Below are 24,586 nucleotides of genomic sequence, written 5' to 3'. Positions count from 1 at the left end.
GAAACTGGTGAAGAAGAATCCTTGAGAGGCCTGATATTTAGAAGATAACCAAGATGAAAGGGACCCTTTCAGCACTTGGCCTCCAGCTCATCTGAGCTGTGATCACTTTCATGTCAATTCAGCGCCAGGCCATGGAAACCAGCAGGTGTAAACATCCTTATCTGGGTTCATGGCAAAGGAGACTAGGATCTGGGGTGAAAAGGCTTTACCTCTTATTTATAGTATTTTAAAGCACCAGGTAAGGTCAACAGGCTATCTGACAGCATTAAGCACACTTATGTGAACCTAGCCACAGACATGGTGCAGCACATCTCACTCATTGACTCCTGAATCTTAATTTCTAAAATCACTTGACCAGTTGTGACCAACCGAGGGCATGTGTAAGGTTTACCGGCCTTTTCCACACTGCTCTGCATTTTCCGAAGATTGTTGTTTCTTCTAAGGCTGTTTGTTCCATTCCACCAACCTTTAGAGTTGCAATATTGGAGTCAGACCTGTGACCCAATGTTAGATTCACAAGAAAAAAGTCCAAAGGGATTGTTTTGGGGAGAAAAGACACATCAAGAATCTTCATTAGCAGCTTTGGCAAGCAAGTCTATTTCCCCATGAAGAAGGAAACCTAACTGGGTACACACTGTCAAATCTGATTATGTTGCTTCTGCATTGCTTCACTCTCTCTAGTCCTAGTCTCCAAGCCCTGCCACTTCCACCCTCGGGGACCTTTACAAAAGCTGAATTAGTTTTGGGAATGCCTGGCTCTTTTTACCTGGTAGTCTGAGAGTCCGTGGTTTTTTGTTCCAGTTCACCTTTCCTTTCATCTCATTCTTTGATTTTTTTTTTTGTTGTTGTTAATTCTTTTCATCCAGAACCTTAACCTTCAACAGTTAAATTATCAGCGCTTGAGAGATAAAAAGGGCATCCCACTCCCAGCTCAGTCACTTACAGACTGCAACCTTGGGTGTTTATCTCTCAGGCCACAGGAAACAGGACTATTTTGAATAATCAATTAGTTAAGATATGCAAGGCACTTAGGATAATGACTGCTACCTAGTGCATATTCAGTAAGTGTGAGCCATTAGTACTACTATTTAACATGCGGCACACTGTGACCTTTCCAAGCCTGTTAGAACATGTTACTCCTTTTTTATTTTAACTAGTTCTTTTCAGTGCAGTAATGATACTCAATTGTTTTTCCCTCTAAGGAATATTTTTTAAAGATTTTATTTATTTATTATGTATATAACATTCTGCTTCCATGTATATCTGCACACCAGAAGAGGGCACCAGATCTCATAACAGATGGTTCTGAGCTACCATGTGGTTGCTGGGAATTGAACTCAGGACCTCTGGAAGAGCAGTCAGTGCTCTTAACCTCTGAGCCATCTCTCCAGCCCCTTAAGGAATATTCTTAAGGTTTGTCAAAAAACATTAGCAACATAGGATGTATGCAGACATCTTATCTTTGAATAAAGCCTTTTCTCACCATGTATGAAAAATTACCCCATTGCTGCTGTGGAGAAACTGCCAATCCTTTGTAAACAGTATGTTTTCCCTCTCTTACTTTTGAGGTCCTGGGGATTGAAGCAAGCAACTGTGCATACAGGGAAAGCAAAGCATACTAAGAACCAAGTGGCAGCACCCCCACTTTCATTCTTGACTCTGAGAAGTTCCTGAGAATTTTTGTCTTATATAAATTCTGAAAAATTTTAACCATTGGCTCTAACCCTAATTCTAAAGTGTTTAGATTCCAATTAGATGACTGTTGATTCTCTCTACGCTACCTCTGAATATAGTAGTTAAGATTTTCCAACTCTGTGCTGTGTTTTGGAAATTTTTCTATTTTTTCCTCTTTTGAGCTGGGGTCTCATGTAGCCCAGACTAGCTTCAAATTCCCAGTGTAGATGAAGATGATTGTGAACTTCGGATTCTCATGTTTAGGAATTTTGAATGTGCTGCATAACCCAGGATGGCCTGGGATTATCTATCTATCTATCTATCTATCTATCTATCTATCTATCTATCTATCTATCTATCTATCTCAGGCTAACTTTGAACTTGCAGCAGGGGTTACAGCACAAGCCACTATGTCCCAAGTTTTGGAAATTTTTCTTATGCATATTTTCTAGCTCACAAATTTTATTTTCAATTCTGCCTGATATTTCATCAACACACTCTTTTAAGTAAAAAAATTATTTTATTCTTAATTCTGTGGGTGCATGTGTGTCTGTGTATGGATTTATGCACACGAGTGCAGGTGCCTACAGAGGCCAGAAATGGACACTGAATCCCCTGGAGTTGTAGTTACAGGTTGTTGTGAGCTGCCTGATGTGGATGCCGGGACCTGAGCCCCAGTCCTCTGCAAGAGCAGCCAGTGCTCTTAACTGCTGAGGTGTCTCTTTAGAACCTCCCCTCCCTAGAGTTTTAACATCAATAACTAGTAACAGAGAAACTTGGGGGCCGGAGAGATGTCTCAGCAGTTATGAGCACTGATTGCTCTTCAAAAGGACCCAGGTCTAGTTTCCAACATCTACATGGTGGCTAACGACCACCTGTAATTCTAGTTCCAGAGAATCTGATGCCTTCTTCTGGCCTTCTCCCATACATGGTACACAGGTGGAGCACAGTCCAAGAACACAGACGAGTGAGGAGAATTCTAAGTGCTTGTGAGAAAATTCCAAGGGAACAAGGGTCTTGCGACCTTCAGTTTCTTCAAAAACACAAAATTGTTCTAGGATTATGCTTTTGTGTCCCTCCCAGATGTAGTGGAGAGGAGTATGTTTACTCCAGATTACTCATTATAACCGTCTATTTGTTTATTTCTATGCCTCTATAGAAAAATATGGTTTGGTGTGTGCAGCTTATCTGCCACACGAGGCTTGTGCATTCGATTGGACACTTTGCTCATGCAATTCCCCTCAACTCTTAGAATATAAATTGTCTGATGCACTGAATAAAACTGTCTATTGCAGGAGACTTTAGTCCTCCTCATTTATGGGCTCCTTTATTCCAGGCCCCACTACTCTAGAGCAGTAGCAGTACACAGATACAAATGTAGGCAAAACCAAAAACCATATACATTCACATACATAAAATAAAAAGAAACCTTTAAAAAAAAATTCCCCTTTCCTGACAGAACTGCTTTTGTGCCATAGTTGGGAGTCTATTTATGGCTATTCTACCTGATCCCTTGGTTTATCTGTCCATCTTTTGACTAAACCTCACTTTTTGTTTGTTTGTTTGTTTGTTTGATTAGTTTTTTGAGACAGAGAACTCATACTATAGACCAGAGTAGCCCCCATACTCACAGAGATCCACCTGCCTCTGCCTCCCAAGTGATAGAAAGGCATACGCTACCACACCTAGGTTAACCCTCACTTTCTTAGCACTTCATAGTAGGCCTTGGTTTCACTGAGGATGACATTGCCAGCTCTGTTCTTTCTCAAGACTGTTATAGTTACACTGGTTTCTGTGATGGTTTGAACAGGTATGCCCCAACACACTCATGTGTTTGAGTGCTTGGCCCAAAGGGTGCATTGTACTATTAGGAGATGTGGCCCTGTTGGAGTAGGTGTGGCCTTGTTGGAGGAAGTGCGTCACTGTGGAGGTCTCATATATGCTCAAGCCACACCCAGTGTGGCACTCTCCTACTGACTGCAAATCAAGATGTAGAACTTTCAGCTCCTTCTCTGGCACTATGTCTGCCTGCACACCATCATGTCCTGCCATAATGATAATGGACTAAATCTCTGAAACTGTAAGTCAGCTCCAATGAAATGTTTTCCTTTGTAAGAGCTGCTGTGGTCATGGTGTGTTTTCATAGCAATAGAAACCCAAACTAAGACAGGTCCTTTAGTTTTCTAAACATATTTAAAATGAGTTTGCCAATTTGACAACAAACAGAAGCCTGTTGAGCATGCCATAGTAGCATATGCTCAGTCTACCCAGTGAGTTAGAGGCCAGCTAGGGTTGTCTTCTTAGATTTCTAAGCCCCAACCCTAACCCAAACGAAACCAAAAATACCTGCTAGGCCACTGACTGGTATTGATTCTGTAAGTCAGTTTGAAGATATCCTTATGTCAGCACCAAATCTTTTGGTCAACAACATGGCATACCTCTCAATTTACACAGACTCTCATTAATTCCTTTTAGCAAGGTTTTATACCTTTCAGTCTTAAATCCCTTTCATTATTATTAATCTTACTGTTGGTGGTGCTGGAGACCGAATGCAGGGCAAGCACTCTAGCATTGAGACAAACACTCCTAGTGCTCTTTAGACACTCTTTATCTTGTAGCTCTACTGTAAAGTGTTTGCACAGGTTCTATAGCACTCTCCAGAGATGATCATGTTACTTTCAAAGACTATTTTTCTTCTTTTCAAGACTTATGCTTCATGTTGTACTGGCTAGGTTTTCTAACGTAGCTAACTGTAAAAAGAGATAGTAAAATTAGACTTGGAGGACATATAGGAAGGAATGTTCTGGAATTTAGTCTTTAAATGTTGACACTAGCTAGAGGTTTTTGTGTAGGCATTGCTCAGGGGAGGAAGTCTGTTCTATGTCAGATGCCTTTTCTGCATTTACTAAAATGATCTTACAAATTTCTTCTTTAAATTGTTAATGTGAATTACACTGATTCACTTTAATATAGTATATAAATTTGTATTCCTTGGATAAATTAAACTGACCATGGAGTTTTAGCCTTTTTACATTTTCTCCCTATCCTTCAAGCATGATAGATTCAACAGCAAAGTTATCAGGGCATGGAGTTTTCCTTATAGGAAATTAATTATAAATTCAATTTAACAAACATTTAACTGATATTTTTTGCTAATTTTCATTTCATTTTTTTTGTGTCTCTCAAGAAATATGAACACTACAACTCCATTAACCGTTTTTGTTTGTTTGTTTGTTTTGTTTTTTGATAATTTTTTGAGACTGGATTATACTGTGCAGCCTTGGCTGGCCTGGAATTTGCTTTGTAGACCAGGCTGGCTTCAAACTCAGAGTTCTACCCACACCTCTACTTCCTGAGTGCTGGGATTGAAGGCATTCATTACCATACCTGACTGGGTTATCAATTATTTTCCCTCATACTTTCAATTTCTGTAAGATATGTAATGATGTCCCTTCTCTCATTCCTGATATTGGTAATCTGTATTGCCTCTCCTTTTCCCTTGACCAGTATTGTTAGGAGTTTACACTAAATGTATTGATATTTTTGAATAACTAAATTCTGTTTGATTTTCTTTCTTCTTGATCTGTGTTTCAAAGAGAACATTACAGATTAAATTAAAGGCTCCTTCATTCTCTTCCTACACATCCCCCTAGCTTCTATTCCCCAGCAACTGCTTCTTGTGTCACAATTACTATTCTTCTAAGTAATATGCATATTCAATGTGTATTCAAATAATGCTTCACTCTGGTACTCTCCTGGGACCCTCTATTCACTTACCATGTTTCCTGCCTCTGCAGCCAGTCGGGCAGCATAACGAGCTATAAGCCGGTGCTCCTCATCCAGTCGGCTAGGACTGTCCAGGACACTGCCAAAGAGATAAGATTCAATAGGTGTCTAGTAGACATCTCTAATTCTTGTTCTGTTCCTCAAAAAGGAAGGCTTATAACTAAGAATGATAACAACAAGGAGACATCTGGGTCACAGACACTAAGTCTTCTCAGACAAGAGGATTTAGGGAAATAATGAGGCAGCAAATACCATCCTCATGCATCCACATTAGCAAAAGGGCAATTTCTTTCTGAATGAAGGGCTAAGAAAAGACATCCTGCAAAAATCCGAGACAGAGATTTCTAACCAAATGTTTGGAAAAACTAACTTTACAGAGCTAGGTCTTGAACTAAAAAAAAAAAAAAAAAAAAAAAAAAGACTTAAGAAAACTTAAGGGTCATGAAAAACAGAGGACTGAGAAAATACTTAACACTGGCTGAAGGAAAAGGGAGAATCCCAGCCAGGGTAGGTCAAGAAGACTGTCAAGTTGGAAAGAGTCCATGATATTAGACACACCTTTTCTCCTGTCCTACAATGCTCATTTCACTCAAGGGCCCAGTTTGAAGTGAACTAGCCCATCCTTTTCCACCTCCCTCCAATTCTCCTGCCTTAGTTTCCCCAGAACAGGGATTACAAGTGTGCACCATGGGCTGGGGAGATGACTCAGAGGTTAAGAGTACTGGTTGCTCTTTCAGAGGTCCTGAGCTCAATTCCCAGCAACCACATGGTGGCTCACAACCATCTGTAATGAGATCTGGTGCCCTCTTCTGATATGCAAGTTCACATGCAGGCAGAACACTGCATACACAATAAATACATAAATCTTAAGCAAACAAACAAACAAACAAACAAACAAACAAACGTGTTTCACTGAGTCCTGCCTCATCCATTATTGTAACAATGTAAGGATCCATGCAAATGAAGTACCAGATAATACGGTACCTGATAAAAGAAAATCGGCTCCACAAATATTGTTAACTTTATTTATTTATCTATTTTTTTTTTTTGAGTTAGGGTCTCATTCTGTCGTCAAGGCTGGCCTTGAATTCACAGTAACCTTCCTTGCCTCTGTCTCCTGTATGCTGGGATTAGGGTCATAAGCCACCACGCCCACTAAGAAGCTTTAGAGAGACAGGGATGGTGATGACCAGACAGCAACATGGGACGTTAAAGCAAGAGGATCATAAGTTCAAGGTGTGCTTGGACCACAAAATGAGTTCAAGGACAGCCTGTGTGATCTGTTCCCAAATGAAAAGTAAAAAGAGGCAAGGGATCTTGTTCAGTGTTCAGGTACTTGCCTATCATGTGTGAAGCGCCCAGGTCAATCTCTAGTGCCATGAAATAAAATAAAACAATCCAATTACTGGTTTATTGTTTATCTGTTCCAGTCAACTTACAGTTTTGGAATCAGCCAAGAAATTTCTGATTCCTTCAAGGCAGTGGGGGACTCATTTCCTTAAACTGTAGTTTAGAGGATGCAGAACCCATCCTTTCCTCTTGCTCTGCCTGAACCAATGGCCACCAGTCCTTGCTCAGGGACTTAAAGATGCTAGCTAAACCTACCATAAACTCATGCGCTGATGGATCAGGTATCGGTCTCTGCCGTATTCTGCTATTGGCTTACCACAGTCCCTTTAAGCACCCAGGACACCTGCCTTTACCAACAGAACATTTCTTACCCTGCCTGAGACAAACACTTCTCTGCTCTCAAGACCACGAGGCTGGGACAAGTAGACAGACACCATCTGTGTACTGGGAGATTCTCTGACAGAGTATGCGATTATCAGCTCCTTTCTCCCTTCCACTGCAGAAGTCCACCAAACTTACCTGGAGTCTGTAGGATCTGATTGTTCCTCCAAGACTTTAAGGAGAGGGAAATGCCCCTAAATAAAGCCGTTGCTTAGTCATACTGGTAATTGGAAATAGTATGAAATGCAACAGCTAAAAATAGTCCTTTTCATTCAGTGTTTTTACTTTTATTTGTCTTGTGTGTTATGTGTATGCATGCATGTGTGTTGGCAGGCTACCATGGCATGCCAGTGGAGGTTGGAGGACAACTTTTTGGAACTAGTTCTTTCCTTCTACCACCTTGGTTATCATGTTCATCTCCAAGGGCTTTTATCTGCTGAGCCATCTCACTGGCCCCAAACAGTCCTTTTCATATGTACTTTTTTCTCAATGACAACTGCTGAAGTAGAATGTTCCAGCTTTGGAACCTCAAGCTTCCCAGGGTGTGACTGGCAGGGACCGTGCCTTATTGTAGAGGAGACTTTTTAACTCCACTCTGAGGTGAGCACCAGCCTTGGCCAGGCTCCTTCTCTTATGGAAAGCCAATGCTTTGGTGATTAACTCTGCCAATCCCAGCTGGCGGCTGTTCAATCACACCACACATGCAGAGCTGCTCCCGTTGGCAACCCAGGCACCAGATCTCAGCCCCTCCCTCAGAGCAGCCTTGGCTGCGCTCCCATAGCTGCTGCTGCTGCTCTACCAACTAACCGTGTGCAGTGTTGCAGACGGGCCACATAGGAGGCTATCAGCGCATGCTCATCGGCCAAGAGACTGGGCGTGTCCTGGCTATACTGTAACCTGGGAACGATGGAAGCAAGGACAGCAAGCATGACACAAGTACATAGGGAGAAATGAACATGGATTAAAACCAGTAAACTTAAAAGTAGAGGACACAAACACATCACGATAAAGAAAATAATAAAACCACAATGCATAATGGAATATGGTGTTAGGTCATGGAGATCTGCCCCCAATACGTCATGGCAGTCTTTGCTGTTTCCGATTTGCTTGACTGGAACATGTCCTGAAGGAAGAACCCTGCTCCCCAATTCTGCCCAGGTTGTGGGCTCTAGGTCAGAATTACTTTTTAGGAAAAGCCCTCTGGCAGGAAAAAAAAAAAACTAAGCACAATCAATCTACTGATTATTGAGTGACACCCTAATGGTATGCTTTTATGGCTTTTTCCTACACGTAAGAATTTCCAGTGTTACAGCATGCTACCTGCCAGCTGAAGTATCTCTATTTCTATTTGAGAGTCCTCACAGAAGCAGCACTTGGATGAATGCCTTAGGGTTGAATCTAATATGACAGAACAGTGAGGCCCTCTCCTACAGATACATGGAAGATCCATAAACATGAACTTAAAAACAACAACGTTTTAGCTACAGAAATGATAAAACTGCAGAGTAATCTAATGATTGCTCTCTACGTATCTATCACCAAACTTGAACAAACCTCACCACTCAATCAATCTTGTTTTACTCTAGCCCTCCTTTCCCAACTTTAATTTTTTTTATAATTGCATTCATTCATTTTTTTTTTGGGGGGGTGGTATGACATGGTGCATATGTGAAGATCAGAGAGTCAGTTCTCTTCTTCCACCAAGTAGATTCCAGGTATCAAATTCCAGTCATCAGGTTTGGCAGCTTTTCCCCACTGGGCCATCTTGCAGTCCCCTTTTCCCTTAGTCACATTTTTCCTGTACTAAGGTGACTAAGTACCCATATCTAATCATCATTAGATCTCAGGAAATCTTTTACCTGGGAACCCTGTCTATGTATCTGTGAGATAGTGAAAACATTTCACAGAATCTCAACTTTAGCTGGGCAGTGGTGAAGCACGCCTTTAATCCCAGCACTCGGGAGGCAGAGGCAGAGGCAGAGGCAGAGGCAGGAGGCAGGAGGCAGGAGGCAGGAGGCAGAGGCAGAGGCAGAGGCAGGAGGCAGGAGGCAGGAGGCAGGAGGCAGGAGGCAGGAGGCAGAGGCAGAGGCAGAGGCAGAGCAGAGGCAGAGGCAGAGGCAGAGGCAGAGGCAGAGGCAGGTAGATCTCTGTGAGTCCTACATCAGCTTGGTCTATAAGAGCTAATTCCAGGACAGCCTCCAAAGCCACAGAGAAACCCTGTCTTGAACCCCCCCCCCAAAAAAAATCTCAATTTTACTATATCTAATAATTTTCTCAGTGTTCTAATGTCTCAAGTCCATTTGAAAAATTTTCAGATCTTATAAAATGTCCTTTTCAGACAAAGAAAAATCATTCAAAGTAGGATTCCCCCTACATTTGGTTGATATGTCTCATTCATGCTTGTGTTTGACTGACACATTTCTGTTTTTTAATCCAGGACAGTTCTCCCTTTCCCCTGCTTCTTTCCTATGTTTGTGAAGAAGCCAAGATACCTTGTGGAATCCACATTCTTGGCTTCATTGGTTGCTTTTTGTGGCGCTTGTTTTTCTATTCTCTGTGATTACATCTAGATAATTAAGTTTTTGCTCTTGTTTGTTTTGAGAAAAGACAAGAATTTGGTGGTCTCTTTGTTCTTCAGCAACATTCAATATTACCTCTTTTGCAGACTTATGAGATGATATTATTAGCCATATTGCTCCATTGTCATCTGCCCTCTCCATCACCCTTTTATCTTATGGTTTTAGCCTGTGTGTGTGTGTGTCAAGGACTGACTACGTAGCCCTGACTTGCCTAGAGCTCAATACATAGACCAGGCTGGTCTTGAACTCAGATCTACCTGCCTCTCAAATGCTAGGATTATAGGTATGTGCTACCACACCTGGATGTTTCTAGCATCTAAAAAAATATTTTATTTCTATTTAAATATGTGTGTATATTTGTGTAAGCATGAGTTTGTGTGCATCACTGTGGTGCCTTAGAGCCCAAAAGAGGGTACTGAATCTCCTGGAGCTAGATTTACAGGCAATTGTTAGCTGACCAAAGTGGGCCAGTGGGTCTACAAGCCTCCAGGGGATTCTTCTGTCTCTGCATCTGATGGTACAGCAGCAGGTGTGCTGGGATTACAAACATGCACCTTTCTATCTGGCTTCTTCATGGATCCCAGGGATGCTTGTGTAGCAAGTACTTTTGCGCAATGAGCCATCTTTTTGGCCCTGAATTTCCTTTTTTTTTTTTTTTTTTTTAAAGCATGTGATGGTTTGAATGAGAAATGCTCCCTCCCCCCAGCCCCCATGGTCTCAGGCATTTGAACACTTGATCCCCAGTTGGTGGTGATTTTTGGTGAGGTTTAGGTGGTTCAACACTGGCATAGCAGCACTTGGGAGGCAGAGGCACCACTGAGGATAGGCTTTAATATTAAAAGCCTCTCGCCACTTCTGGTTTGCTCTCTCTGCTCCATGCCTGCATTTGAAAATAGGCGATGCTCTCAGCTTCCCGTGCCTGCCACCATGCCTACTGCTATGCCTCCTTGCCATGATGGATTCTTAACCCTCTGAAATTATACCCCCAAACCTCTTACATAATAAATTCCCTGGGTCATGGTATTTCATCACTAAAACAGAGAAGTAACTAACACAGTGTATGTGTACATGTGTGTAGATGTATGTGGGTACACACACACCATAGCATGTGTGTGAAGTCAGAGGAAAACCTGCATGAGCTGCTTCTACCATGTGGGTCCCAGAGATGGAGGTAGTCATCAGGTTTGTCGGCCTGAGCCTTATCTCCTGAGCCACCTCTATGGCCCCACTTTTTGAGACATGGTCTCACACACCCTATGTTGGTCTCAAACTTGATATGTGGCTGAGACTGGTGTTGAACTCTTTTTTTTTTTTTTTTTTTTTTTTTTTTTTTCCTTTTCCTGAGACAGGGTTTCTCTGTGTAACTGTGGCTGTCCTAGAACTCCCTATATAGACCAGGCTGGCCTCCCAAGTGCTGCTATACGGGTGTTGAACTCTTGATCATCCTGCATTTACATCCCAAATGCTGGGATTACAAGCATGTGCCAAACACACTCAGGCATAATTATTTCTTTAGTCCTAATTAATTACCGACAGCAACTGAATCAGCTTCTATTCTAGTGGAGGAGATGAAGAGTAATTGTTTTCAAAAAATATTCATTTTGTGCATGCACATAAACGTGTAGGAACAAGGGTGCCATGGCAAGTGTGGAGGTCAGATGTCAACTTACTGACACTGTTTCTCTCTTCTCACCATGTGGGTTCTAAGGATGGAACTCAAGTCCTCAGGCTTGGCAGCAAGCACCTTGACTCACCAAGTCATCTCACCAGCCCACAAGTAATAATTCTACAGCATAATCAAATGATAATGATAAATGCTGTGCGGCAAATAGAATGTGAAATGGATGGAGGGTTTCAGATTTTTTAGATTAGATGGCGACATTATGACGGGATTTAAGACAATGATGTCAGTCTTGCAACTCTTTAGTTTCCATTCAAAGTGCTAGACATGTAGGGGACTGACCTCCAAAGGAGGCTAAAAGCATCAAGTGACCTCTAATGTACTGGTGGACAATTATTCACTAATACTGTCTGCCTTAGTGGAAGCAGTCCTCCCAATTGTACAGGCCAGCTGCTCTGATGAAAATGCCTATTATACTCTTAGTTTGAAGTCGCTCAAACACTCAGCCAAACCCCTTTTCCTCATTATCTGGCCCATGGGCATGCTGAAGTGAAGTAATAAGAGTCATCTCCATATTTGAGATTCTAAATAATTTCACAGGGGTCAAATTTTGTACTTTTGATTCCCCCCCTTGCAATAATCAGAAGACACTATTAACAAAACTATGTGAAGGCCTCCAAAACCTGCTGTAATTGGAGGTCATTATCTCCTGTGTTGAATTCAATAATGAACCACAACAGACTGTTTTCCTAAGTACTATTTCTTGGCTATGGTATTCCAGAGTCTAATAAGAGCAGTTTATCTTTAGAAATACAGCTTATCATTTCAGTATCCTTATTCTAAATTCATGAAGTTAAAGTGCCTGCTTTTCTCAAAAGGCCAGAGTGAATATTTTAGGCTTTGGAGACCATGGCATTTTTGTTATAACTTCAGTTGCCACTGAGGAGGAAGCAGCCATAGACAATGGGCAGTCAAACAGACATGGCTGTATGGCAATAAAACTTTATTTACAAAACCATACTGTTACTTGCAGGGTGCAGTTTTCAGTCTATATGGTAGCTGAAAAGTAGTCTAAGGCTAGACACATCTCACTCATTATGCCAATATCTCTGCATGGTTCAGGAATCTTTGTTTTTCTAATATTTTCAAATTTAAGTAATATTAGGAACCAAAGAAGCCTTGGGACACATTGACGGGTTTGACTAAGGTGTTTAAACCTACTCTCACTTCCAATATGTTCCAGAGCCCTCAGTACCTTGGATGAATTTTAGGTGTCCCCAGAGATGCACTGTGATGTTGGTGACAGATTAAGGATGGTAGTTACCCTTTCCCATTGTGACACAATCCAGGGAAGAGAAGCTCTGGAATTAACATGTTCTCTTTCCTGGTAACCCTCTTTAGACAAGAATCACCTGCAAGGTGCTCCAAATCTAACAGGGCCATTCTAAGCTACAACACACTATTGTATTGTTCTTGCCAGGCTTGTGGTTGTAAACATGGCTACACAGATTTTTTTCAATTTGGTCTAAGTTTGAAGGGAATACGGTAAAACATAAAAAAAAATGAATGAAGGACACTATACAAGAACAGGACAAAGAGCCACATGAACTAACTGGCCTTTGTGGTTAAACCAGAGGTCAAAATGAGAACAAGAGAGCCAATATTTAGGAAACAAGGCAATAATAACAAGCTAAATCAAAAGTCAAATGCAACCCAGTTAAATGGCTCAGCAGGTAAAGGTAATTGCTGCCAAGCAATTTGATCCTCAGTACCCACAGGACAGAAGGAGAGAATCAACTCCCATAAGTTGTCTTTTAACCTGCATATGCCTCCCTCTCCCAAATACATAAAAACATAATACAAATTATTGTTTTAGGGGGTGGAGCTTGAGACAAATTCTCTTTATATACTCTTGGCTGACGTGGGATACTATATATAGACTAGGCTGGTCTCAAACTCATGGAGATCTACCTGCCTCTGCCTCCTGAGTGCCTAGGTTAAAGGCGTGTATCTCTACATCTGGGTAAAAACATAACACAAATTTTAAAAGTACATATCAAATAGAACTTTCTGTTTTGAGACTTGTTCTCACTATGTAGCTCTGGTAGTCCTGGAACTCACTTTGCAGACCAGGCTGGCCTAGAATTTAGAGATCTTCCTGCCTCTGCCTCCCAAGTGCTGGGATTAAAAGCCTTAATCTATGCCCAGCTTCAAATAAATAAATAAATAAATAAATAAATAAGAGTCAAATGCAAAACAGGGTAGGTATTGGTATGTAGCTGCTTAATGGTATGTACACTTAATTTGTGAATTTAATTATATTTAGATTATAACTCAATAAAGATCAAAATAGTGCTGTGGTGACTGCTTGCTGGAGCTGAGCAGAAAAGAGCTAAATGGAGCTGCTCTTCACTGAGAAGTGATGAGGAGGAAGAGGTTTGAGAGGGAAGGTTAAGTCGGGTACACATGTATGGAGTTTGAGATACCTGTGAAACACCCCAGTGTTTCTGAGTGGAATTCAAGAAAATGATGTGGTTGGGAATTAAGATGTAGAATCACTAATGGGAGCAACAGAAGGCACTAAGCAGAGACCCCAAAAAACCCAGCACACAAGGGACTGTAGAACTACAGGGACTTAGAGCCTGGGGAAGGAAAGACAAAGAGATCAAACTTTAGCTACACTGGAATCTGGAATATAGCAAAAAATTCAGTCGTCTGGAATTTTGTTGTTGTTTTCCTCTTTTGTCTTGTAAATACAAGACTAGGAAGGAGAAAGACCATTTGGTCTTTCAAAGAAGACACGTACGCCATGTAGCTCTATTAGCAATCTACTAAACTCAGAGAGCTTGCCTATGTTCTCCGCCATCAGCCGGTAGAACCAGCCTATTCCAACAGCAAATCAGAAGACAATTCTCTGGCTCTTAATTGCAGCACTCAAATTCAGAGAAATGCTGGTATTTTGTTATAGCAGGAGAAACCTGGCCCCTGTCAAAGGGGCTGGAAGACATCCAGAGGGAGTCTAATTAAAACACAAACACCCAGGGGCTGGAGGGATGACTCCACAGTTAAGAACATCTGCTGCTTTTGCAGAGGACCCAGGTCCAATTCCTCCAACCTACACAGGGGCTTACAACTCTTCCTGTAACCCCAGTAACCTCCAGGATACTTGACACCATCTTCTCCTCTGCAGGCATTAGGCACATGTGTGGTTTACACACATGCAGGCAAAACACTCATACATGCAAAATAAAATTTAAACACCGCAGGGCTGTGGTGGTGGATGCCTTTATTCCCAGTACTTGGCCAGCCAGAGGCCAGCCTGGTTTACTGAGCGAGTTCTAAGACAGCCTTCAAAGCTCGGAGAAACCCATCTCAAAATAAATAAATAAATAAATAAACACCTTCAGAAAAACCCATACCAAATACCCAGAACAGCCAATGACTTCAGCAGGAAATCCCTTCTGGAAATGCAGACAGGATAGGGACACACACTGAAAGCAGTAATATAGAATTCTGGTAGAAGGTAGCAGCTGTGGATCACCCGTGGTCAAGCGACATCACTCTACAGCAAAATGTATAATAAGCACATTCATCAGTGTATAGTCAACAGTCGCTTCTGGATGCTGAGACTCCAGGCTTTATCAGGCAGAAAATGCTATTCGAGTTCATGACACTGTAAGTAGTTCTGTGGGCAACTCCAGTTTCTTTTTCCCTGTCACGAAAAGAGACACAATGTCCCATAATTAGTGTGGGAGAGCTGGGCTGACAGAATGTCTCCGTCTGGATTCTCTCTTTCAGATTCATTTTTATTTTGTGCAAGGAGAGTGAGTGCATAAGGTACATGTGCATGAGTGTGGGTGGGTGCACATACCTGCGGTGTTCGGGTGTGTGTGTGGAAGCCAGAGGAAGATGTCTGGTGTCCTGCTCTGCTAGTCTCTATTTTCTGCCTATTCCTCTGAGACAGTTTCCTACTGAACCTGGAGCTAAGTTGGTAGCCATAGTGATCCTCCTGCATCTACCCCAGCCCCAACAATGCTGGAGTTACATGAGGCCACACCTGGATTTTTAACAAGGCTGCTGGGATCCTAACTTAGGTCCTCGTGTTTGTAGCAAGGACTATTACACACCAAGCCATCTCCCCAACCTTGATCTCTTCTTAAAGGACCAAACATTTAGAAAGGAGAAAGGAGTAAGAGAAAGAAATCCTTTTAACTCACCGCCTCTGGGTCCTTACTTCAATACAAGCCAAAGAGGAAAACTGATGCTGTCCAATAAGAACCCACAGAAAAAAGATGGATGGGCCAAATACCTGTCAGGTCCTCAGCAAATCTTCTGCACCAGCCAGGTGACAGAGGATGACCTCTCTGAGCACTCATCTTCACTGATGGAATGGTGAGGTTCTGCTATTTCAGACAGCCTGCCAAATGACTTTACCTCATACTGACCACACACACACACAAATCTTTGTAAATGAAGATCACAACAAAGGAAAAAGAGACAAAAACATATCTACTTTCTTTTCCACATGCAACAGCCATATGCAGGTTTTTAACCACTAATTAATTAAAGTGAAATTAAAGTCATCTCCTCTGTCATATTAGCCATATTGTAAGTTCTTAATAGCCACATGTGACTAGTGGCTGCTATACAGTTATCATGAAGGATGGAAGTATGGCTAGCATGGGGATGGTATTATCACAAGCTGGAGAAAACTTGAAACTGCAAGGTTCTTTCTGGGATGATACCACCACCAGACTCAAGTTTCAGAAAAAAAAAAAAAAAATCCCTCTGATTCCAAAAAATGACTAAGTTGAGGCTGAGGTGAGGGGACATAAGTTCCATGGAAAGATAAAGGGGGCCACAGCCTTGACTCACTCTGAATATGCTTCAATAGCTAAGCAAGCTGGGATATTTTAATAGTTTGCTATTGAAAATAATCCCAGCAATCAGGAGGCAGTGGTAGGCGGATCTCTGTGAGTTCCAGGCCAGCCTGGTCTACAAAGCAAGTTCCAGGACATCCAGGGCTACACAGGGAAACCCTGTCTCTGAAACAACACTGCCAACACATCTGTGGGTGAGCACAGTAACTCTGAGTGGCACAAGAGGGGTCTGGCATGGATACAGGATCTTCCTCTGGTGTGCAAAGCTGAGGCATAATACAAGTACCTGAGAGCAGCAGCCCTGAGGTGGCTCCTCAGGAGGAGACACAGAAAAGCGAACCAAAAGCCTACAGAGCCTATGAAAATTGTGTAAAAAGTGTGTGTGTGTATGAGGTGGCTGGGAATGCAGCTCAGTTTGTGGAGCACTCATGTAATATATATGAAGTCCTGGGTTCACACCCTAGCCCTGCATAAACTGGGCATGAAAGTGCATAGCTGTATTCTCAGCGCTTGGGTGGTAGAGGCAGGAGTCCAGTATCACCCCTAGCTGCATAGTTTGAGGCCAGCTTGGGCTACACAAGACTATAGCAAAAAAACAAGCCAACTAATAACTGAAAAAGAAATCAGTGGGGTGGGGAGGGAGAGAGAGACCATATGTGTATTAGAGAAAGGCAAAGACAGGATGTTCGGTAAGAAAGGGAGGGGTAGGGAGAAAAGTGTGTGTGTAGCCTCCACTGGTCATTTGCTGAATCTAAGTATTTGCATGCCCTTTGCTGATAAATGGGAGAACCGGGTATTAGGAACACTATGGCATCCCACAGGCACTTCTAACTCAAGATAAGCTTGCTGGCTTCTTGCCCAAGTTTCCCTCCTGTGTTTGACCAAAATTACCTTAACGAAAGCCAGGAAGGAACCCAGAACGTTATCTTTTCTCTTCCTCAGAGCCTAACATACAAAAACTCCAGAGCCTGTCACCCACACCCACCATGTCAGAGCCGCTCTCAGGTCCACTTCAACAATGAGCAGTGTCCCACCCCAGTTGCCTTCACACTGCACTGCCATGACCTGTTCAGATGTGATGTCGGCCTCAGTCCGAGAGGAGGAAAGGACCTGTTACTATGCTTCTGTCCGCTTCAGATTTTCAATTTTATGTTTGCAACTGTCTGGAAATAGTAAGATTTTCTGTTTGTGCCAGTCTGAGTTAGAATTGGTAAAAAGTCCACCTTAAATCTTAAATGGAAATGGAATCTAATCCCAACCCAGAAGAGGCTGAAAACTGGCAGGCTGCCCAGGCCCAGGACGGCTTTGGGTGCCTGCCAACACAGAGGGCCCTTCAGTTTCTTCCGATAATGTGTTAATTTTTAATTACTATGCTTTTCCATCTTTCAAAAGGAGACTGGAGAAAAAAAACATAATTCCTGTGTTGACTTGGAGGACTTCTCATGAAGAATGCAAACTAGCCAGTTGTTTCTTGAAATCTTCACTGATTCTTGCTTTTTAATCAGACTCCACTTCCTCTTTTTATGGATAGGAAGCCTCTCAGTGGCTACTTTCAGTAGCCACATACATGGCTACTTCCTGGCTTAGCCAATATAATCTTGCCTTCTTCATCAGTTCCCTCACATAGCTGTTCTCCACCTAAAAAGTCAGCAGACCATGGTTGTCACTGTCCTACTGGATTCTGTGGATAACTCAGTAAGCTCTCCCCAGCCAGAAAGCCATCTTGCCGCCATCAGGGTGCAGCCTACCTTGAAACTTTCCATGGTTCAGGAAGAGTATCTCACACCATGGTGCTTTGGGGTTTTTAAAAACTTTCCTCTCCTGTGAAGTATATGTTGAAGTAAGAAAGTCCTAAGTGATGATACCTTTGCCCTTACCCAGAATTCCTAGCAAATGGTTGGTGACTACCCATGGAGGTGTAGAACATTCTTCAAGAATTCCCCTATTGCCCCAGGACCCAATACATGCTAGTCAAATGTTATACCACTGAGCTGCATCGCTGGTCCCGTTCTCATTTTCTCTAGTCTGTTCATTCAAAACCACTCATACATTTGCTAGACTACTTTTAAAATCTGATACTATTGCTTCTTATAGCTTTCTTTTCTTTGTAGTTCTTATTTATTTATCTGTTCTGAGACCGGGTCTTTCTAATGTGTAGCTCTTACTGGTCTGGAATTCTCTATGAAGAGATGCCTACCTCTGCCTCACAAGTACTGGGATTAAAGGCATGCTCCACCACATCTGGCTCTGTAGTTTTTGGTGGTGTTTCAGAAAGAACTACAGCCAGGTGTGATTTAATATACCGTGTTATCTGTTAGCTTCCATTTCCTTCTTTTTCTTTTTTTAAACCTACAACCATCAAATTTGTAGATCTTTGTTTTTATGTTTTTGTTTTTGTTTTTGAGACTGGGTCTCATGTAGCCAAGAATGGCCTTGAACTTCCAAACCTCCTGCCTTTACCTCCCGAATGCTGGTATAGCAATCATATACCACCATGTTCAGTCTATTTACAGACCTTTACCTCTGTGCAAGTATTTAACTGCATCATTTAGAGAAAAAAAAAAAGTCTATCATTTGGTACACGGCTTAAAGAGTAACAAAGGATTGAAGAGTAACAAAGACACTCAGACCTGATGTGGACTAATGGCTTCAACCTGGATATCCTCAACTTTGGCACTTTCCACAGGAGGCAGAAAGAGCCCAGGAAAGGAAGGTGTGATAGTATCTAAACTTGCACAGGAACCGCCTATGGAGGAAAATCCTGGGAGCAGAAGCATGTCTGAGAAGGCGCGCGCGCGTGCGTGCGTGCGTGCGTGCGTGCGTGCGTGTGTGTGTGTGTGTGTAATGTGAATATGAACATAGCTATGTGCTGTGTAGCAACCTTCATCATTTCCTGTCCCAGGACCTTGTCCTTTCTTAACAACATGGCCTTATTAATTAGAGAGAGGGGGGAGGGAGGGAGGGAGGGAGGAGGGAGCAGAGAGAGAGAGAGAAGAGAGAGAGAGAGAGAGAGAGAGAGAGAGAGAGAGAGACTTCTATGCTTATTTTGATGATGCAAATCTCAAAGGCACGGCCCATCACACATGCCCAGGACAGGTAGTAACACAATATATAATCTAGGCCCCAGTAACCCTTTCTCACAGGGTAGAAAAGCATGGTCTCTGGAGGGCCCTGGCTGCAGAATGCACTGGAATCCCAGTAATATTGGGAGTATCCATTCCAATGGGGTATGTGTGTCTATCTGCCAACAACAGGAAAAGCGTTGATGCCTATGAGAGAAGGAAGCAATAGGTAGTGTCCTCTGTCAGCGATCAATGTACAGTCCAGTCCTCCTCCTCTACCTTTGTCTGACCTTGTGGGTCTGTATCAGTTAGGTAGGTTTGAGTGCCTGAAATTTGCTGAGTGTTGTGGTGTAATGCCTGAATTACCAGCATTTGAGAGGCAGAGACAGATGTTCAGGTGTGAGACTAACCTAGGCTACAGTGTGTTCAAGGTCAGCAAAAACTAGTGTAAGACCTGTTTCAAAAAAAAAAGAAAGAAAGAAAGAAAGAAAGAAAGAAAGAAAGAAAGAAAGAAAGAAAGAAAGAAAGAAAAGAAAGAAAAGAAAAAAAAGAAAAGAAAAGCAATAAAATCCTGGAAACATAAGAAGTTGTAACTCATATACTGACCAAATGTACAAAACAAAAGGTTTCATATTGACGGTTTTTGTTACAGTTACATGAAATTTCCATAGAACTGTAAGCACCGAAATAGCTTCAAATAATAAAGCTAAAACTTTAAAAGACATTTGAAATAAAATACTAACTTTGCTTTCCATATCTACACGGGTGTGGGGCAAGAGCCATCCGTACACAGCTTAACCCACACTGAACCTTAAGTAGAAGGAAGGCTGGGGCACAAAGGGAGGAGAGGAGAGGAGACAGTGAAGAGGGGAGTCAAACTTCTTGCATTTGTTTTTTTTTTTAAGTTTTCAAACGGTTTTAAAATGTGTTATTCTAGCCAGGCGTTGGTGGCACATGCCTTTAATCCCAGCACTTGGGAGGCAGAGGCAGGCAGATCTCTGTGAGCTCAAGACCAGCCTGGTCTCCAGAGTGAGTGCCAGGATAGGCTCCAAAGCTACACAGAGAAACCCTGTCTCGAAAAACCAAAAAAAAAAAAAAAAAAAAAAAAAGTGTCATTCTAATGAATACAAAGAAAATAAACTGAAAGAAACTAGTTGAAGATAAAAGACAAAATTTCTTTGTAGCTATTGAAATACCCATAGAGGTTTTTTGTTTTTGTTTTTGTTTTTGTTTTAAGCTTATTCACTGTGTGCCTGTGTGTGTGTAAGTGTACATGTGTCTTGTGCATATATAAGAGCAAGTGTGACTGGGTGGTGGTGGCGCACCCCTTTAATCCCAGCACTCGGGAAGCAGAGGCAGGTAGATCTCTGTGAGCTCAAGGTCAGCCTGGTCTATAGAGCAAGTTCCAGGACAGCCAGGGCTACACAGAGGAACCCTATCTCAAAACAGACAGACAGAACAAGTATGTGTGCATGTGTTCTCTTGAGCAGAGGCCAGAAGAGCACACCAGGAGTTCCCCTCTATCCCTCTCTTCCTGGTCCTTTGAGGCATGTTCTCTTCCCTGAACCTGGAGTCCGGGTTTCCTAGCTAGCCTAGAACAGCAAACTCTAGTGAGCCTTCTATCTCTAGCCCTCAGTGTTCAAATTACAGGTGTGTACAGGGCTCCTGTCTTGTAAGGGGTGAATGATCCAAGCTCTGGTCCTCATGACTTCATAGTAAGCATGTTTAACCACTAAGTCATCTCTCTAGCTCCCTGATTTGGGGATATTACAAAGAGCAAATCCCTTGAGTAGAAGCTTCCAGGAATATAATTTGTATCAATCTTTTCCATTTAGAAAGTCATCTGCATCTTTTATTTTTGGCTAATATAACATTATTTTTGGCAGCTCTGGCCAAAAGCATTCATACATGCAATGCTCACTAGAACAGACAGAAGATGAGGCTGCAGCTCAGCTGGAAGAGCCACTGCCTGGCATGGTTTTGCTCTCCAGGATCACAAAGAAGGTGGTAGTGCAGGCATTCAAAAGTAGATCAGCCAGCCTGGGATATATGAAATTTATCTCAAGTAAATTAATTAAAAACAAGAATCCAAACTGCTTTAAATGTTCTATTCTTTAAAATCTTTATTTTTATATACAAGTGCTCTGTCTGCATGTATGGCTGCATTACAGAAGACGGCATCAGATCCCATTACAGGTGGTTGCTGGGAACTGAACTCAGGACCTCTGTAAAAGTAGTCAGTGCTCTTAACTGCTGAGCCATCTCTCCAGCCCCAAAGTCTTCCTATTTAAATCTTTTTTAAACTACAGTACACATTTCTTGTCTGATCTGTTCTGATCTTTGTGCTGAGTTCTACAAGAAGGTGCTTATTTCTGGAGAGTGGTGCCATCCTTTGAGAATCCCTGCCTCAGTAGCACCAGATGTCATTCTGGGAAGACATACTGGGTACTTGGCTTTCACAGATTCATACTGGGAAATACAGGTCTGACTACACTCAAGAGCAGGAATAAAAATTGCTGAGCCTGGAGGAAGCAAACATGCTACCTGCAATTTAGAGTCCTTGGTTACTGGAGCCACAAAACATAACACCTGTGAACTATTGCTATCCATTCGACATCTCACACTGTCCTACTGGACATACATGAAATCCCCCATGATCCTAACGGTACAATATTAGGGAAGGGCATCTCGTGCCTAAGTGGTTTCTCTTGAGCTGTGCTTCTCCATGCTGCCTAGCCCCACTGGTTGCCATGGATACACTGTGATACCCGCTCTAGGACTAATTTCACACAGACCAAGGTGCCAGCTGAAATTCTGGTTTCTAAGTCTTAATCTGGAATATATTCTGCTGTCTGAACCAGTTCTAAAAAATGGCAGACATAATTTTAGGACTGACATTGGTAGCTGGGAATCGGGTATAAATACAGCAAGTCTAAGGTTTGTCTGTAAAAGTGGCTGTGGTTAATGATCGTCCAGCGTCCTTTCTGTCACTTTTTCTCTTTTGACGGCCTTTTGCAGCTACACTCACTCTGGGTCACTGCACACCTTGCATCTTATCCTGGTACTCTCCTCCCTAGCACTTTGAGCCCTCAATGTACTCTGGTGATGGAGGGGAGCAAAACTAGTCAACTATGAGAAGAACCCAGATGAAGCAAACCCTTACTCAACAGGTAATGTTACTAAAGTTAACATAAAATTTCAAGCTGGATTCTTCCTACAACCGGCCCTGTCTTCTAATTTTGAAGAGAGATCATCCTCAATGGGGAGGGCGACATCATTTGTAACCTATTCTTTCTCAGTAGGTTTCTCACTCCAATTACTTCTAGAATAATAAAGGCAATAAACCCCACAAGGCAAATGTCATCATCAACACCGTAGGTTAAAGAACTGAAATGTGTCTAAAATCAGGCGAGAGCCGGACCAAACTCAGACAACATTGACTCAAAAGACTCTGCCCCAGTGCCCCGCACTGCGTTTTACTTGACTCTGCTTAGCCACACAGCTGTTTCCCTGCTACAAGTGCTCTTACCTGGTCCAGGTCCTGGGTCTCCACACAGTCAGAGCTGTCTTACCAGGTCACTGATTTCCTCAGCCTTTAAGTCCTCTCTCTAGGGTAGCCCTGCTGCTAGCTCCTCTGCCTCCTGCTAAGGTTACTCGCCAAATTGGTTTGATGACAATAAACACCTGAAGAACTTGTTAAACACACAGTGTCTCCCAATCCTATTCTCAGAGATTCTGATTCATTGAGTCTGACGTGGTCCCAGAAATGTGTATTTTTAACAAGTGCCCCAGGGGATTCTTCTCTTCTGCGGGTTTCAGAAATGCTGCTCTGGGAATTTTAGCCAATGGGAACAACCATGGCTGCCTTCAGGATCATACACTGAGTCAAATTATTACCAGGAAGATCCCATTTCTACAGCCGCATTAATCCAAAGTGCTTGAGACATATGGCACAAAGTGGTTCTGGTTTTTTTCCAGGGAGGATGGGATGTCATGCTGGGTGAAGTGGGATGTCTGTGACTTTTTTTTTTTTTTTTTTTTGCCTCCTTTTCAAGTGATGACTATTGAAAGAATTCTTTAATGGCTGTGCCCGTGAGGGAGTTTCTCTATTGCTCTGGTCATGGAACAGCTTAAATCAAATAGAAAGTATGTCACTCAGTATAGTTCTTTTAAGTCTGCCTATGAGGATTTTGAACAAGAGAAAATTAAATAAAAAGGAGAAAGGAGTTTACAGAGTTTTCTTCGCTTGAAGGACCCTAAAGCAAATTCTTTCATAACTAAGCCTGAAGGACCTGGGCCTTTCAACTTGAATGCTTATGAGCCATCCACAGAATGACTTAGAATATTTTATGAGAGATTAATTTAACTTATAGACTGTAATCAGATGCAGAAGTGATCTTTGATATAAAAAAATCAAATACAAAATTGTTGAAACTTATGACTAGTAATTCATGCTTAATGTTAGCAAATCTCAAACATGCTCAGTGCACTCTGACACAGCTTGCTGCTAGTCACAGTGGCATTTCCACCATGTACACCTCAGAGCTGACTGTCAATAGCTGCACAATGAGTCAGAAGGGAAGGGGAGGAGGAGAACAGAAAATGGTACTAAGAGACTGTAAGTGGGGTGAAGAACACCAGTCTTCCTGCCCAGTGGGACACTCTGCCCACGCCTCATGGCAATGGCATCAGGGACAGAAGTCTGTCCCCAGCCTCGAGGTACAAGACATACCTACCTCTTGGTGGGAGTGGGCACTCCAGACGACATGTGGCTAACCACGGTGTCATTCATATTCAGAGGTCGAGGAGGACTGAAAGAAAAGATATTTACATTGCATTAGTAATTACCAGGACTGAAGGGAACAAGAGTACAGGCAAAGGACCAGCTATGGCTCCTGATACGTGCAAGGCCTAATGGCCTTGGTCTAGAAATAGATTCTTCCAGCCTAAATAAATTCAACAAGACAGGTTCTCACTCAAAAGCCACAGCACCAGAGCTGTGGCAAACCAAGGAGGCAATAGATTATAAAGACATTGCTTTGGAGAAGGGTGTATTGACTGGCATATCCTGGATTTTAAGGCCAGCATGGGCCACAGGGAGTGGACTGTCTCACCTCCCAACACATACAAAAGGAAAAAAACATCTATTTGGGGACACAACTGTTCGCTCCTGCTATATAGTTTTTGTATAAAAGAATATAAATCCACTCACTTGCTTATTGTACCCATTCTTTTGGTGGTGGTACTGGGAAT

The 24,586-nt window shown here is 42.3% G+C and overlaps 1 protein-coding gene across 10 annotated transcripts in view; it reads right to left on the bottom strand.

Moving 5' to 3' along the window:
• The window catches only part of Dtnb (dystrobrevin beta), a 202,050-nt gene that overhangs the window by 48,781 nt on the left and 128,683 nt on the right, over positions 1 to 24,586 (bottom strand). For 7 of the 10 annotated variants that reach the window (XR_003486952.2, XM_027424539.2, XM_027424544.2 and 4 more), the window contains 3 exons: positions 24,070 to 24,144; positions 7,999 to 8,088; positions 5,452 to 5,539 (listed from right to left, as the gene is read on the bottom strand). Coding sequence is in view for 9 of the 10 variants with exons in the window: in XM_027424539.2 (XP_027280340.1) it covers positions 5,452 to 5,539; positions 7,999 to 8,088; positions 24,070 to 24,144 (253 nt within the window). In the remaining variant the exon portion in view is untranslated. Of the gene's footprint in view, positions 1 to 5,451; positions 5,540 to 7,998; positions 8,089 to 14,777; positions 15,104 to 24,069; positions 24,145 to 24,586 lie in introns of those variants that run through there. The other 3 variants (XM_027424545.2, XM_027424546.2, XM_035447355.1) reach the window with 2 other exon arrangements.

Source organism: Cricetulus griseus, chromosome 7 (genome assembly GCF_003668045.3).
Source record: "Cricetulus griseus strain 17A/GY chromosome 7, alternate assembly CriGri-PICRH-1.0, whole genome shotgun sequence".
Taxonomy (NCBI): Eukaryota; Metazoa; Chordata; class Mammalia; order Rodentia; family Cricetidae; genus Cricetulus; species Cricetulus griseus.
This window is presented reverse-complemented; position numbering and strand designations above follow the sequence as displayed.